Source organism: Uranotaenia lowii, chromosome 2, assembly GCF_029784155.1.
Source record: "Uranotaenia lowii strain MFRU-FL chromosome 2, ASM2978415v1, whole genome shotgun sequence".
In the NCBI taxonomy this organism is placed as follows: Eukaryota; Metazoa; Arthropoda; class Insecta; order Diptera; family Culicidae; genus Uranotaenia; species Uranotaenia lowii.
The window spans coordinates 291,149,110-291,163,942 of NC_073692.1; the positions used below are offsets into that span (position 1 = coordinate 291,149,110).

The 14,833-nt window shown below is 33.7% G+C and overlaps 1 protein-coding gene across 3 annotated transcripts in view; it reads right to left on the reverse strand.

Annotated features, from left to right (window-relative positions):
• Positions 1 to 14,833, reverse strand: part of LOC129745195 (oxidative stress-induced growth inhibitor 2-like) — a 175,440-nt gene that overhangs the window by 39,685 nt on the left and 120,922 nt on the right. For all 3 annotated transcript variants that reach the window (XM_055738118.1, XM_055738119.1, XM_055738120.1), the window contains one exon: positions 1,339 to 2,712. In XM_055738118.1, the coding sequence (XP_055594093.1) occupies positions 1,339 to 1,408 (70 nt within the window). In that variant the 5' untranslated portion in view covers positions 1,409 to 2,712. The remainder of the gene's footprint in view (positions 1 to 1,338; positions 2,713 to 14,833) is intronic.

A 14,833-nucleotide genomic window follows, 5' to 3' on the forward strand; every position in this document is an offset into this window, starting at 1 on the left:
AGTTTAAAAATATAATTTTTAACATGTGTGATTTTAAGTATACACATATTTTAAATGATTATATGATTGAGTGATAAAGTGATTTTGTTGATATGTTTTGAACAGTTCTTGCATATTTTAAAATTAAGTTCATAGTAGGATATTTTTAATAAATATTCAATATGAACAGCATTTTACAGTTGAGCCTTTCTAGGCTTTCCACACTACTTTTGGTTCTGATTACGGCGTTTATAAATAAATGAGGAGCAACGGCCCAAAACTGCGACTGAAAAAGTTGACCAAAGCATAGCACTTGAACATTACTAGAATATTGATACTTCGTTCTGATTTTCCTTTACGTTCTAGCGCTAAAATATTAAAATCCCAATGCTACCTACCGCGCATCGACATTAAATTTTTTTTCATCATAATACACTTTCAACTTTATGTTTTAGCCCTGTAAATCTCTTTTTTCCACATTCGCTGATGCCATTTTCTTAGAAGAGGAAGAAAAGTCAACCTCAAAGAGCAAGGCCGTCGAAGTGGCCGCTATCGAGGGGCCAAAAAGGCCTGTGGGTTTTCCCATTCGTTCGTTTGGTCCTGCATTTTGTATATGCGAGAGCTCTTCAATCAATGAATGCCGGCACTAAACATGTATGAAGGAAGGTATATTTAGTATATACATGTAGGTATATGATGGCGAACGAACTCGCTACAACAACCCGTTTTCTCACTTGTGGGGAATCCGGAGAATGATTGAAAAAATGGTGCTAAGGGCTTCGGTAGGTCTTTCGTATGCAAACAAAAGGTTGTGGGATTGGAAAAAAAATCAATTTCCCCATTGTCGGGTTCGGGTATAGTTTTGAATATGGTTAATATTAAAAGTGTTTTACGTAAAGATAAAAAAAAGTTTTCCAGAACTATTTGGTGAGAATAAATTTGGAAGCAACCGGTTTGGCATCGGTTATCCCACCTGAAATTGTCGAGGTGAGCTAAGCTTTCAACAATTATGAAGCAACAAAGTCTACGGGATATTTTACCCATGCGTCAAGGAAAATATTCAAAGAATAGTTCGAGTAAGTGTCTGTGATATCTATAAATCTTCACAGCAGCTCCCCTACCCACAAGGGGAGTCCCCGTAACACGTTGAACCCAACAAATCAAGATCAGCCCGGCCGGTTGCCGGTTTCGTTTAGCAATGACATGCAAATTTCGGCTCGTTTTTGTGCTTGCTATCCTCCCGAAACCTCTGTTCAATGGTGAAACCTTCAATCAGTCACACGCGATTTGCATGCTGTGTAGGCTAGAGAGCTCAGTTCAGAGTGCAAAAACTAACCACAGTTCGATTTCAATACTTACCGATGATGACCACATCCTTGATGATGGTATCCTTGTTGATAAGGTTTTTGTTAGCAATGATATCCTTCATGGTGAAGTGCTGTCGGCTTTCGTCGGTTCCGGGAAATGCACTAACCACACACAATCGAATTTGGGTTTGGGTTGGAAGGAAAGAAAAATGAATCCACTCCCAAACTCACTATTTCTATGCGATATTTTCTTACACTTGTAAACTTGTACGATGAGTGTTTATATAACGTATATAGAGCTCCTATAACTTGAACTACACTCGATTCTAGCTTAAACTTTGAAAACTACCAGAATCGGATTCCTACTAACTATGCAGACAGAAATTGCACAATTTCAAGCAACCTCGAGGTGGTCTCGAGTGGACTTCCGTTAGCGTAGGTTCAACTTCCTAGCTTAAAGATTTTTTCGAGTAAACCGATATGTCTCGGGGATGTTTGTAAACAACGCTTTCTTCCTTCCTTTGCTCGACCGGTGCTGATTTACTTTCTTCTCTCAATTGGCACTACTGTATACAGACAGGGTAGCGAAAAAAGTATTCAGCAGCGTAGTATACAGTTGCATCAGCAATATGATGAAGCCTCAACGTTCGGTTCACTCGGAACGGGACTATGACTGAATTCATTCACGGCCGGCACTGGACTGTTGGCTGGTGTGGTGCTGATAGCGTATATAAGTTGCCCGCGGATTCACGCTTCCACGAATACATCGATTCGCTACTGGTCGTGACGCGCTAGTACATAAGTGAGTAAGGCAGAGGGTTGGCACGGAGTGGGTGGTTGGGTGGGTTGGGAGTTGTACGATACGGACGCTTGGCTGGAACCGGCGGCAGTTCGATTGTCGGTAATAAAACTCCCAAGTGCTCTGAAGTGGTTCAACAAACACCCGACGCGCCGTCCGAGAGCGACTGGAGAGAATAGCCGCCACCTTCCTTTGGCACGTTACGTTGCTGGTTGGAGATGCGAAATTATTTCGCCGGGTGCAAAAAGGCGCGCGCGTTACTCTCAGCACTTTCTTCGGCTTTGGACGATAGTCTCCCGAGTTGGTCTCTAGAACCTATATAATACTGCTGGCTGATCACCGCTTTACAAGCGGCTCTATATCCAAGTGTTGACACCGAGATAGCCAAAATAAAGATGGGATAACACCGATGTTCGATTAATTAATTCTTACACAACAACTTTTCGCTGACCGGTTGTCGGTAAACGTGATGAACTGGATGAATAAATAAATTATTCGCGGATACAATGACGATGAAGTTTCTCTGGGCAGCGCAGATATCAATTTAATTTATCACTGTACTGAGGGGAGCGCGCTTATTGACCTAAGATAAGATTAGCGGGTAAGAGATCCTTGTCGTTGCAGTATCTGTAATTGAAAAGAGATAATACGGATGATTAATGCAACGTCATGAGTGGAACTTGTTTTTTCTTGTTCTCAAATAACTAGATGGAGAACAGGATTGAACATGAAAAAGTTCAATCATTGTGCTCAATCATTGAACAAACAAGAGTCAACCTTCGCTAACAAAAACATTATAAACAGAAGATAGTCTTCTGCTAAAAAAAAAACTAGGCAATGAAACCACAAAATTTGATTTGGGTTTCCTCCTATGAAATTAGTATAATATTTGAAACGAAAATTATGAGCTCATCGTTTGTGTTTGCTTGATAACGCTTCTGTTTGTAGACTTGAAGGTTGACAATTTTTGAAAATTGAACTATAGATTATTTTTCTTCCGATTGACAAGAGGAAAGCTTGCTGCTGTTATATTTATTTATTTTCTTTTTGTTGTTTTCATTTCATATTTCATGCTTTTCAATCAGTACAAACGCATGTAATTGCTTTGGAACTGTAACGCACGGTATTCCTGATATCAAAAAAAAAAAAATATATTTTCTTGAATTCGAATCTTATCGATCTATGACTGTGACTTAATTATTATTTTTGCGGTCAAAACGATTTTTTTTAGGCAAGTTTCATCAAAATAATCATTAAAAGTTTTGGGAAGCCTAGAAAACGATTTAAAGTGAAGTTTTTAAAAACGTCGCTGTCGAACTGGCAACAAAACATAGACTTCTGACAATCTAGGACTTCACTTTTCTTTGTCGGAAGTCTTTCGGAAGTCGGAAGTCCGGACTTTCGAAGTAACATCGTATTTCCAACAATAATCCACTTATATCCAATCAATGATTGCTTCTCGACCAACTATAGTTATCAAAATTTAAACAATACATTTTTTTTTATACATATAATAGACAATCTGATTGATTGATCGTACATTCAACAATATATAATACATTCAACTATAGTTGTATGATTGATTTTGTGCATTCAACTATAAATATAATTGATTCAACTATAAAGTACGATTGATGTCAGACATTCAACAATAATTATAGTTGATTCAACTATAATAATACAATTGATTTCATTATAAATATGATAGATTCAACTATGATAATATGATTGATTTAATTGTAAATATGATAAATTCAACTATAATAATATGATTGATTTAATTATAAATATGATAGTTTCAATTAAATTTATATGATTGATTCAATTAGGTCAACTATAAATATTGTAAATTTAAATTCTGTTTATATTGAAAGTTATCATATCTTAAGATGTTTCATTTGCGGAATAATTTCATGGCTACGTCTTTTTTTTTTGAATTTATTATTTCAGCATTTTGCATCTAGTTCGTTTTAGCCGCCACGATGCTAAAAAGCTGACCGGAACCCGATATCTACGTCCTGGTTTCTCCGATGTTGTTCTTTTTGCATCTGGATGCCCAGCAAATTGTGCGTCGGTCCCGGAAGAGTTCCTCAGCAGTCCGTGCTTCTGCACCCGGTGAAGATTGACCTTGTGCGGGGAAAATTCACTCAATATTAGAGATGTACCGAATAGTGATATTCGGCGAACGGCCGAATACCGAATATTGACCTTTTCAACTATTCGGCCAAACGAATATTCGTTCGAATATACTATTAAGTTTTTAATAAAAAAAAAACTTAAGCGATTCTTTCAATGCTTCCTGTTTCTTCCTTATTAATACCCCTTATGTTTTTTAGTCGATAATTTTTAACCAGATGATATTATCGGATGATGTATTACAAGATATTTTTTTAAGTAGGGGTCTTTCAGATTTTGAAAATGTCACCAATAACTGAAAAGATATCAGATGACTCGTCGCTTTAGGGCGTTTTTCACCAAAGAGATTGCGTTCCTGTGAAATCTGGGATAAAACGATTCGAAAAAGATGCCAAGCTTTTTGAAATTGCTTCTCTGATATTGAGTTAAATGAAGGTCGAATTTGAGCAAGATATCTTCAAAATAGTTTGAAAAAAATAGATGATTTCAGGTCAGGCATTCAGGACGATTTTTGAAAAAAAAAGAATTAAAACGGGCAAAATTTACGTATGTTTTGAAATTTTTAGAAAATTGTTATTGAACACAAAATTTTGAAAATTTTTAGGAGGAATTTGAGTTTTTCATTTCATTTTTCAAATAATTTGAATAAATGCGAGCAAAACTCGGGAAGGTTTAAACAATATCTGGACATCCCGGCCAGATTTGACTGGATTCTTTTCTGGATTTATGGGCAAGCCGGAATATAACCAGAAAATCTGGAATAAACTATAATCAAAGTATAAAACGATACCGTTCAGCATTCTCCTGCAAGATCTTCAGTGAAAGATACGCGGATACACCTTGGATGTTTTACTGAAACCATGTTTTTCCTTTTTTATAGGAATTTAAACCATTAAGGTCATTCTTCCTCGTAAATAACTGCTGAAACCATAAGTTTTCAATGATTGTGTGGCTTTTACAACATTACTTTTGGATATTTTATAAATTATCAAAAAAAAAATGGAAAATTTAACAGTCTGTAGTAGATATTCGGCCTATTCGGCCGAATACTTAGCTCAACTTTTCGGTGAGCCGAATATTCGGCTTAACGATTTTTCGGCGGTATTCGGTCGACCGAATATTCGGTACATCTCTACTCAACATCATTACATCATACGCTGACTTACCAATGCTAGTTTCCTGTGGGATCCTGCCAGGATCACGTATAGGAACGTCGAGACCCACGTCGATTTTGCGGGTAACCAGAGTAGATGTACCTTTCCCAATTCCAGGAACTGTCGGCCTACTACACAACCGCTGCCAGGAACTGGTAGAGGAAAATTTTTTCCCACCGCCGGAGAATGCTTGCGCTTTGCCACCGACGTCAGGGAATACCGGCTGTGCCCTAAAAACAGCACTACAATTGCTGCAGGAAACACGTACTGGTCTCAGACTTACGATTTTTTTTGCTGATGAACACTATAGTATTCAAGTAGCACACAATCAATCATAAAAAAATATAGTTTAATTTACTATATTTATAGTTCAATATCTAGAATCAATCATACATTTGTAGTTGAATCTGTCAGTAGAATTTATCATATTTACAGTTGAATCAATTATACCACTACAACTGAATCTATCGTATTTATAGTTGAATGTGAGACGTCAACCAGGAACGTATAGTTGAATCTACTATATTTATAGTCGAATACCGAAAATTAATCATACAAATGTAATTGAATCTATCATTTTAGCAATTGAATCATTACAGTTGATTTTATTATATTTATTGTTGATTGCATAAATTCAATCATCAGTTTGTAGTTGAGTCTATATATTTAAAGTTGGATGCGAAAAAATCAACTACGTTAAGATGATTGGTATAATAAGCTGAAATAATTAGAACAATTGTGGTCTTTTTTCCCCGTGCACTTGTGCAACATGTAGCTTCTAACTTCAGCTTACTAATGCACTAAGTGAATTTTTTTTCGAGCACTTAATTACTGATTAATAGCCTTTCCATGAATCATGTTTTTAAAAAAAAACTTAAATTTTAAATAACGTTAAAATAAATATTTATAGCTGAGTTTTGTCAGAGAACTATACCTGAGTCAAGTTACAATTAAGCTCTTCAAAACTGTAAATTTTGTAGAAATCGGTTGAGGAACAAGAGAGTTTTAGCGGAAAAAGTGTTTTACGTCATTTGACTCCCTTTGTCTATTTGGTATAAATAGATATACCACATATCTACGTTATTCAAAATCTACAAAATTTAGAAAAAAATTTTTTTTGAAAAATACTAGCATTTTGAAAATAAAAAATAGTCCTGTAATAAAATTTAAGGAAAAAATAATTATTTTAGGCAAAATCATCATTTTAAGTTCTAAATACGTCATTTGACCCACTCCGGTAAGTTTTTGCTGACGTGTCTCGATAAAAAAAATTAATAATTCCTGAATTTTGACCAATTCTTTCCGAATATTGTCCCGGATACATGCAAAAGAAATTCTTACAACCTTGTTAGTATATTTTAGATAACAGCTCAGAAAAAAGGTAGACTTAACAGCGGCACATTTTCCAAGCATACGGGAAAATTGTGCCTCTTCCTTGATCCATCGAGTCCTTCAATTATATTAAATGACTAGCTTGTGCGGTGTGCTTTGCTTTACATATCTTCTAAAAATAAAATAAATTTGTTTTATTTTTAGACATTTCAAACCAAATTTCAACATAATTTAGAAGCAAATGCTTCAAAAAGACAGCTGCAACTGAAATTTCGATGATTTAATAATATTTTCTTGAAATTGATCTCTAAATTTGTATTTCAAAATCTGAAACTTTCATTCTGTTTTTATAAGCTTCAAAGAATTTATTATGATGTAAAAATGTATGTTTTAATGATATGGACTTCCAGCACTTTCCTTTTCCCAGTGCAAGAAGTGCTCACGTAAAATCATTTTTAGTATCTGATTGACGTAACATATCACTTTATTTATCTAATCGATTCGGTAAATTTAATTTGAAGCACGACTGGCGTACTCCAAACATTTTTGAAAGTGAATGAATGTTGAATGCTTTTTTTTTGGCTATGTCCCGTTTTATTTTCATTTGTCCCCATTTTGTAAAAAATTTCCAATAATTTCCCCTAAATTTCCAATAATATGGTAAAAAAGCGGCTTGTGATGGATAATAAATTTACATAAATTAACATACAGTATGGTGTTAATCCCAGGGTTGCTAGCGATTTTTCGTTTTGAAATTCCAAAGTTTTTCTCGATTCTTGCCGGTTACATATGATGATTTTCTCTGTATTTTTATACCCTTTTTTAAATAAAATCATGGTGAATGCAAAAATCAATGAAAACGCCTCAAATTTTCAGCAGTTGTTTCCAAAATTTGTTAACCGGTAAGAAATTATGACAATTATTGCGACAAGTAGTCTTTTCATAACAAATTGACAGGTTTGACATTTTTGGAACAAATCCAACGAAATTGGCATTTGTTCATTGTTCTGATCCGCAATATCAACAATTTTGCCAAAAAACAAGTCCGGTTAACTTGATCTTGAAATTATAATGTGGTTGTTTTGAACCACTGTTAAAATTTCAGTTTTCCTAGAATTTGTATAGAGTTGTAGAAAAAATAATTGTATACTTTTTTATAAAAATATGAAGAAAATACATCGAAATACAATATCAAATCAGCTTATCAACTTTAATAGGGTTTTGTCTTATAAAACTTAAAATAATCAGATTACTTAAAAATATTTAGTTATCTTAAATGCGGTTATTTTCTTTTTTTTTTTAATAAATCTGAAAACATGTTTTAAAAAAAATGTTATTTTTTTATTCAAAACAATGAATAACTTCAGCAGTGCCCTAGTCATTTGAACTAAGGATTCGTGAAAATATAGAAAATCGTTAACAAGACAGGACTGAACTTTAATCATTTGAATGTACGATATTATTTTGTATCAGGGTAAATGCCTTAGATTTCGACAGGAGCTTGTTTTCGAATAATTTTGACATAATAAATATGTACACATATTCCAGCGTAGGAAACTTTAGGCATAAGTTTAACCTAGAAATAATGAAAAAACGAAACGCCAACGATATAAGGCTTCGTTCTTCAGACAAATTCACACGAAATACACAACAACATCGTAAAAGATTTTTCTGACGAAAAAGATATTTTTTTTCGCCATAAAAATGTAAGTCTGCTTAGAAACAACTCACGGTGCCAAAATATTTTCTTTTTGCATAAAATAATTTCATGATCTACGCTGAGAAACACCGGAAATCGACACGCTTTATATACGACAGAAACCACTGGACCAAATTGTACAAAATTGGTATCATTGAATTACCAAAGGTTTTGTGATTAATTTTGTCGATAAAAGTTTTATTATTGAGTTTATAATATTTGAATTATGCTTGTAAGTGTAGCACACTCATGTAAAAATACTTTGTGAAGTAGATTTAAGCAATCGATGAATGTATTATAAAAAAAGCCCCAGACAACCATTTGGTGGGTATTTCGAATTTTCAACACAAATATACGTGCAAATATACGTGTAAACATATCGTATATAATGCAGCAAAACAAGTATAAACGTATCATTTTGGAGGTCATATAGGAACATTAGCACAAATATTCTTGATTTGGATTATATTGTAGTAATAAAGAATATACATGGGCCGCACATTGTAGGTGCAGATATACGGATTGTCGTAATAAAATCATGCAATGCATTTAAATACGATAAAGAATTATTTAAAAAAAAGTGAAGCACACTTGCGGAGAGCAAAAAATTGAGATATCTTATATTTGCTCCGCAATAAGTAAAAGGCGATTTAAACTTCTTATGTTTGATAATTAACGAAAAAAAAGCATTTATGAGGTAAATCTACATCGGGACTGTCAAAAAATTAATTTGAAAAAACACGTGAAAAAATTACAAACATGAAAATTTTCCCGGTGTGGTGCCAAAATGCTAGGTTTTTTCCCGGTTTCCCGGTGACGTGATGAAATTCCAAAGTTTTTCCTAGTATTCCCGGTTCGCTAGCAACCCTGTAATCCTTATAGTTACGAAAACATCAAGCACAAATATTTCACCTGAGAGGAACATTTTCCATTTTCTTTAATTAACACTTAGACTCTTACTCAGCGAAAGAGTTTATGGGCCAAAGCAAAGTTGACTGAACGTTCTATGCATCTATCGAAGTATCAAACAGACGTATAACATCGAACAATGCGTACACGCAAAAACCGCAATAACGGTTCGACGAGACTGCACGTCTGTAGATCAATCGATAGGTATTTTTAAGGCTAAATCACTATCGGAAGACATGCAAGCTCGTTAACAAGTAATGTACTAAACGGTTTAAGAATGTGTGCTACAGGTCATCATCGAGTTCAAATCGAAACTACGTAGTTCTACCTAGTAGTAAAGCTTCTTCAAATTTCATTCACGTTCTCCACGGAACTAGTCAGACGTGACGTGACGAGTTAGCTACTATGCAATCGTCAGAATCCGCAACCAATCTTGCCAACAAATCAATGATTATATGTGTTGTTATGATTGTAGCTATAATTAGCAAAACACTTTAAGTTGAAGAGTATAGCAGGATGTCAATTTGGTATAAGGTTAGGTAAAGGTATATGTATTTGTTGAAAATTCAAATGAGGAATGACTCTTGTCATTCCTCATTCCTCAAATGTCTAGATTTCCGACTGAATGAAAAAAACCCTTACGTTACCTGAAAATGTATATTGCACATGGCAAGGCTAGAAGTTGGTCCAACTGAGCCTATTTTTTTACATTTTCTTCATTAAAAACTTTATATTTTTTCAAGAAACGTGGTATTAGTCTATTCGTTTATTATTTATTTTACGGGTTCCTTTTCTTTACTGTCGAGTCCTTCACACGACCTAAATTTGGAGAATGACTCAGATTGAGCAAGGAAGATTATTGTTTTGTTTTGCGTTGATATATTATTTGGATAAATTTTAAATTTAAACAAAAATAGTTTTTCGCCTAAAAAAATATGTATTTTTTTGTTCATTTGTGACACTCTACCTACGTTTTGGCATTCGTGTCAAGAAAAAAAAACAGATTTATAAATTTATTACATAAAATATTTCCTAAAGAGACACTCTTACAGCATGTTTAACCAAGATTTGGATTTAATTTTCAACTTAATTTAAAAAAAAATCAAAAATCTGTACAGTGCACTTAATTACATGGCACGAAACATTCCATGCTATTAATGCTCTTGTTTGTATTGAATGGAAGGTAAACTTGTGAAAAGTGACTCAATTGAATCGAAAATATCAGATATTTCATTTATAAGTTCCCTTATTTCTAGACATTTTCGAATCATTTGTAAAATTTATAGATATACATAGATATCAATTTAAGATTTCAAAACTTATTGGAAACTTTCGATAACTTTCAGTAATATAAGGTTAATTGATATTTATTTTCTACACTATTCCAAGAATTTTGTGTGATGTTTCTTGAATCTGTTAATTTTTTCAAGAAATTGTCCTGTTAAATCATTTATGATTTTTTAAATTCCTATCTTTTTGAACTCCGTTTTCCTCTAGTAAATCTTTCTAATGAATGACATGTGAATCATGCATGAAAGTCTGCAGTGAATCTCTTTGGAAATGTTCCATTTTTGTAGGTTAATTCTCTTTGAGTTAGTTTAAAATTTGAAAAATTATGTTCTACCTTGAAGATTAGTCTCGTAAATTTTTTGAGCCTATTTTTGTTATTATCTTGAATCATAAGTCAATTTCGCCCAGCTTCTTTGAGTAATTGTCAATCTTCTTTCATCATTTTGTCGTTTATCTATTTTCAATCCTCTATCATTGATTTCTCACTTTTTCAAGAGGACTTCCCAATTTTTAATTTCATGACTCTTCCACTTTCTAATTGGCAAATTGTAAAACTTGTAATTAGCTTCCTGAAGATTTAAATGCCAATTAGAAAATAAAGAACCAAAGAATATCAGTAGTTTAAAATTACCTAAAAAATAACTCTTTCATGAAATGAAACTTCTGTAAATGTAAATCTTAACTCAATTTCAAGTAAATTCTTTAAACTTTTCTTGAAAGTGTGCTGGTTTTCTATTTGCATTTGTAGATTTCTCACATATAACAATTTTGTTTGAAGTTTTTGGTTCTGTAAATTTATTTCGAATTGTTAACTTTTTTCAATATAATTTAAGGCTTTTTCAACTGTTTTAACGACACTGAAAAAATTCTGATTTGGGTATATACACTATAGAGTGAATTTAAAAAATTCGTGAGTTTTTTTTTCAAAGGAAATGGATAATCTCGAAGTTCTAGTTGGGCTTAGTTGTCCTAGTCCTTCGGGTACGTCCTTTTGGTTTCCTCCCATTGTTTCCTTAGAACTTAAGGATTCTGCGGTCGCTATTCTTAAATTATCTTAGTTCATTCAAAATGTTCCTCTTTTCTCCAACATATTGCTTTTCTACTAGTAAGGCCAAGGGCCTTTCAAAACCCGTGTTTAAATTAACAGAATTGTCTTTAAAGCGTTATATTTTAGTTTTCAAAGTCATTTTTAAATTTGTTTTCGTCTTGATGTGGTCACTAATTTTACCCTAATTTCACTTCAAAGTAACTATTTTGCCCTACTTTTTTTCCACATGGTTGCTTCTAGCCCTGACATGGGCAGTTTTTTTATGCGCATGTCGAAAATAAACATAAATCCATTACTGAAACTAATAGTCTTGTTACTCTTTGTTCTGGAGTTACAACGCTTTAAATTAATAAATAGAAGAATGCAACCTTCAGCTTTACATGCACTGAACGAATCTTATTTAATGCATCAAATCTGCTAATATAGACTAGAACTTTAATCGTTATCATTTAAAAAGTTTTCACACAAGTTGGATATCTTAGAATTCCCCGGACCAACAAACTTGAGTGATAATAACAAAAAATCCCCTTCATTCTTACAGTGCTTATTTATAGTTCGCATTTCTCCTAACTACTTGACCTGATTTTTTCATATTTGTTATTTTTTCATATACACTGTATCAAAAAATTGTCCGTACAGCACGTACCTTGAAATCCAAACAATCCAAAATTGCACTTTTTCAGTCAATAAAAATACTTCAATTACATCATTCGCTGCAGAAACTAGTCCTTTTTGTAGATCAGTATTAAAAATGTTTATGAATTAAACCTTAAAAATAATCAAATTCATTTTGTATAGAAAGTCCCAAAAACGACGTCAAAAAATTGTCCGTACACTGAGGCCTTTGTCAAATATTAGTCAAAAAACAGTTATATGTCAGCCTGTCAAACGCAGAAACGTGAGTTGAATCTCAGCAAAGACAATTTTTAGTGGTCTGAGCGATAAATACGGTAAAATGAACTTTATCAGTAGATTTTCGTGCTCCCGGATGTCAACGGGTATTTTTTTGTGAAAAGCAGACATTTTCTTGTTTATTAAATCCACAAAAATTAACAAGAAAATGTCTGCTCCTCACAAAAAAATACCCGTTGTCATCCGGGAAACTGATTGCTGACCTGGAGAATGACGGTAAAAGCTTGTCCGAAATCGCAGGTATAGTAAAATGGCCACGATCGTCGGTTCAGTATGTCCTTAAAAACTTTAAGAAGACTAACTCCCTGGAGACTACTCCAGGAAGAGGCCGCAATCTGAAGCTTACGGATCGTCACCATCGCATCATTGTCAGGGAAATCAGTCAGAATTCTAAATTCATGCCCCGAAACTAGCAGACAGCCTGAAGAATTTTGAAAACATACAGGTTAATCCTCAAACGCTACGGAACATACTTCATGAGAAAAAATACCGAGGTCGTGTTGCTCTGAAGAAGCCGTTTATATCTGCTAAAAATAAGAAAAAGCGGCTGGAATATCCTCAAAAGTATGTAAAGGAACCGGAAGAGTTCTGGCAGAACGTCATATTCACTGACGAAAGCTAATTTAATATTTTTGGGTCTGACGGACATGTGAGAGTATGGCGTAATCCAAATACTGAATTGAATCCGAAAAATTTGTAACCGACAGTTAAGCACGGTGGTGGCCATGTAATGGTATGCTTTCAGCGCAAATGGCACCGGAAACTTGACATTCATTCACGGAGAAAAATGAATAGATTTATCAGTCATATTACGCGTCTACAGAAATATAAATATGATCGTTTGGTTCTGACCCGAAAATACGATCAAACCAACCATCAGCTTATACGAATAGTCTCCAGGGAGTTAGTCTTCCTAAAGTTCTGAAGGACATACTGAACCGACGATCATGGCTGTTTAACTATTCTATGCGTAATTCGAAGACAAGTAAATAAATAAATTTCGGACAAGGTTTTATCGTCATTCTTCAGGTCAACAATCAGTTTCCGGATGTCAACGGGTTTTTTTTGTGAGGAGCAGACATTTTCCTGTTAATTTAATCCACAAATTTAAAAAAACTACTGATTTATTCTAAATAAAGTTCATTTAACCGTATTTATCGCTCAGACCACTGAAAATTGTCTTTGCTGAGATTCAACTCACGTTTCTGCATTTGACAGACTGACACATAACTGTTTACTTGACTAATATTTGACAAAGGCCTCAGTGTACGGACAATTTTTTGACGTCGTTTTTGGGACTTTCTTTACAAAATGAATTGGATTAAGGCTGGAACAAATTTCAATTTCTTCTTTTGTCACCCCCCCCTTCGAAATTTCTGAAAACCCGAAGGGGGATAAAAATAAAGTTTGAAGTATTTTATGTAAATTTCGAAAAAAAAAAATTCTAATATCCGAAAGATTACAAGACCAAACAACAAATTTTAGAAGATGGGAGGTATTTAACTTTTTCTATTCATGATTTCATTGAATTTTACATTAAAAAATTGCTTGACCTATAGATTTTGTGCAATGGTATTTTATGCAATTTGGTTGCATACAAGATTTCGTGCAATTTATTCCAATTTATTTGTTTTTTGCATTATTTTTTATTCTCCCCCCCCTTTCGGTGTTCATACTCCGAGTGACAAAAGAAGGATTTGAAATTTGTTCCGGCCTAATTGTAAGGTTAAATTCATAAACATTTTTAATACTGATTTACAAAAAGGACTACACGGCAAAAATAAAAAACTCAACGGTAGCTTTTTTGTACGCAACTCGGACAAAAAGTGCAGGGACTTAACGTTAAGTTTAATGCATTAAACTCAACTTTAAGTTAAGCGTATTTAACTCAACGCTAGTTTAGTGCATTTTACTCAACAGAAAGTTTTTTCGAATTTTCTCGGCGGTGCGTGAAAATCGAGGAATCGTAAAAATAAGCGATTTTTTCGGATTAGAAGGCTAAATGAAAATACGAGAAAGGAATTTTGAAGGCAATTTGTTTATTGAACTATTAGTGTAGTATCTGCTGCTTTAATCGCATTTCTTTCGGGTTCGGTTTTATTTTAATCCCGTACTAAAACGCGAAACACTTTTTTGGATTGTTAGTTTAGTATAAATTTCAAAAAACGAAAAATATTCCATTCTTATTACTAACTACAAGAATAAAGTTCGGATCATACAAGTAAACCGGAAGGACAAACCTGACGTTAATTATTTAACTCGAATGAT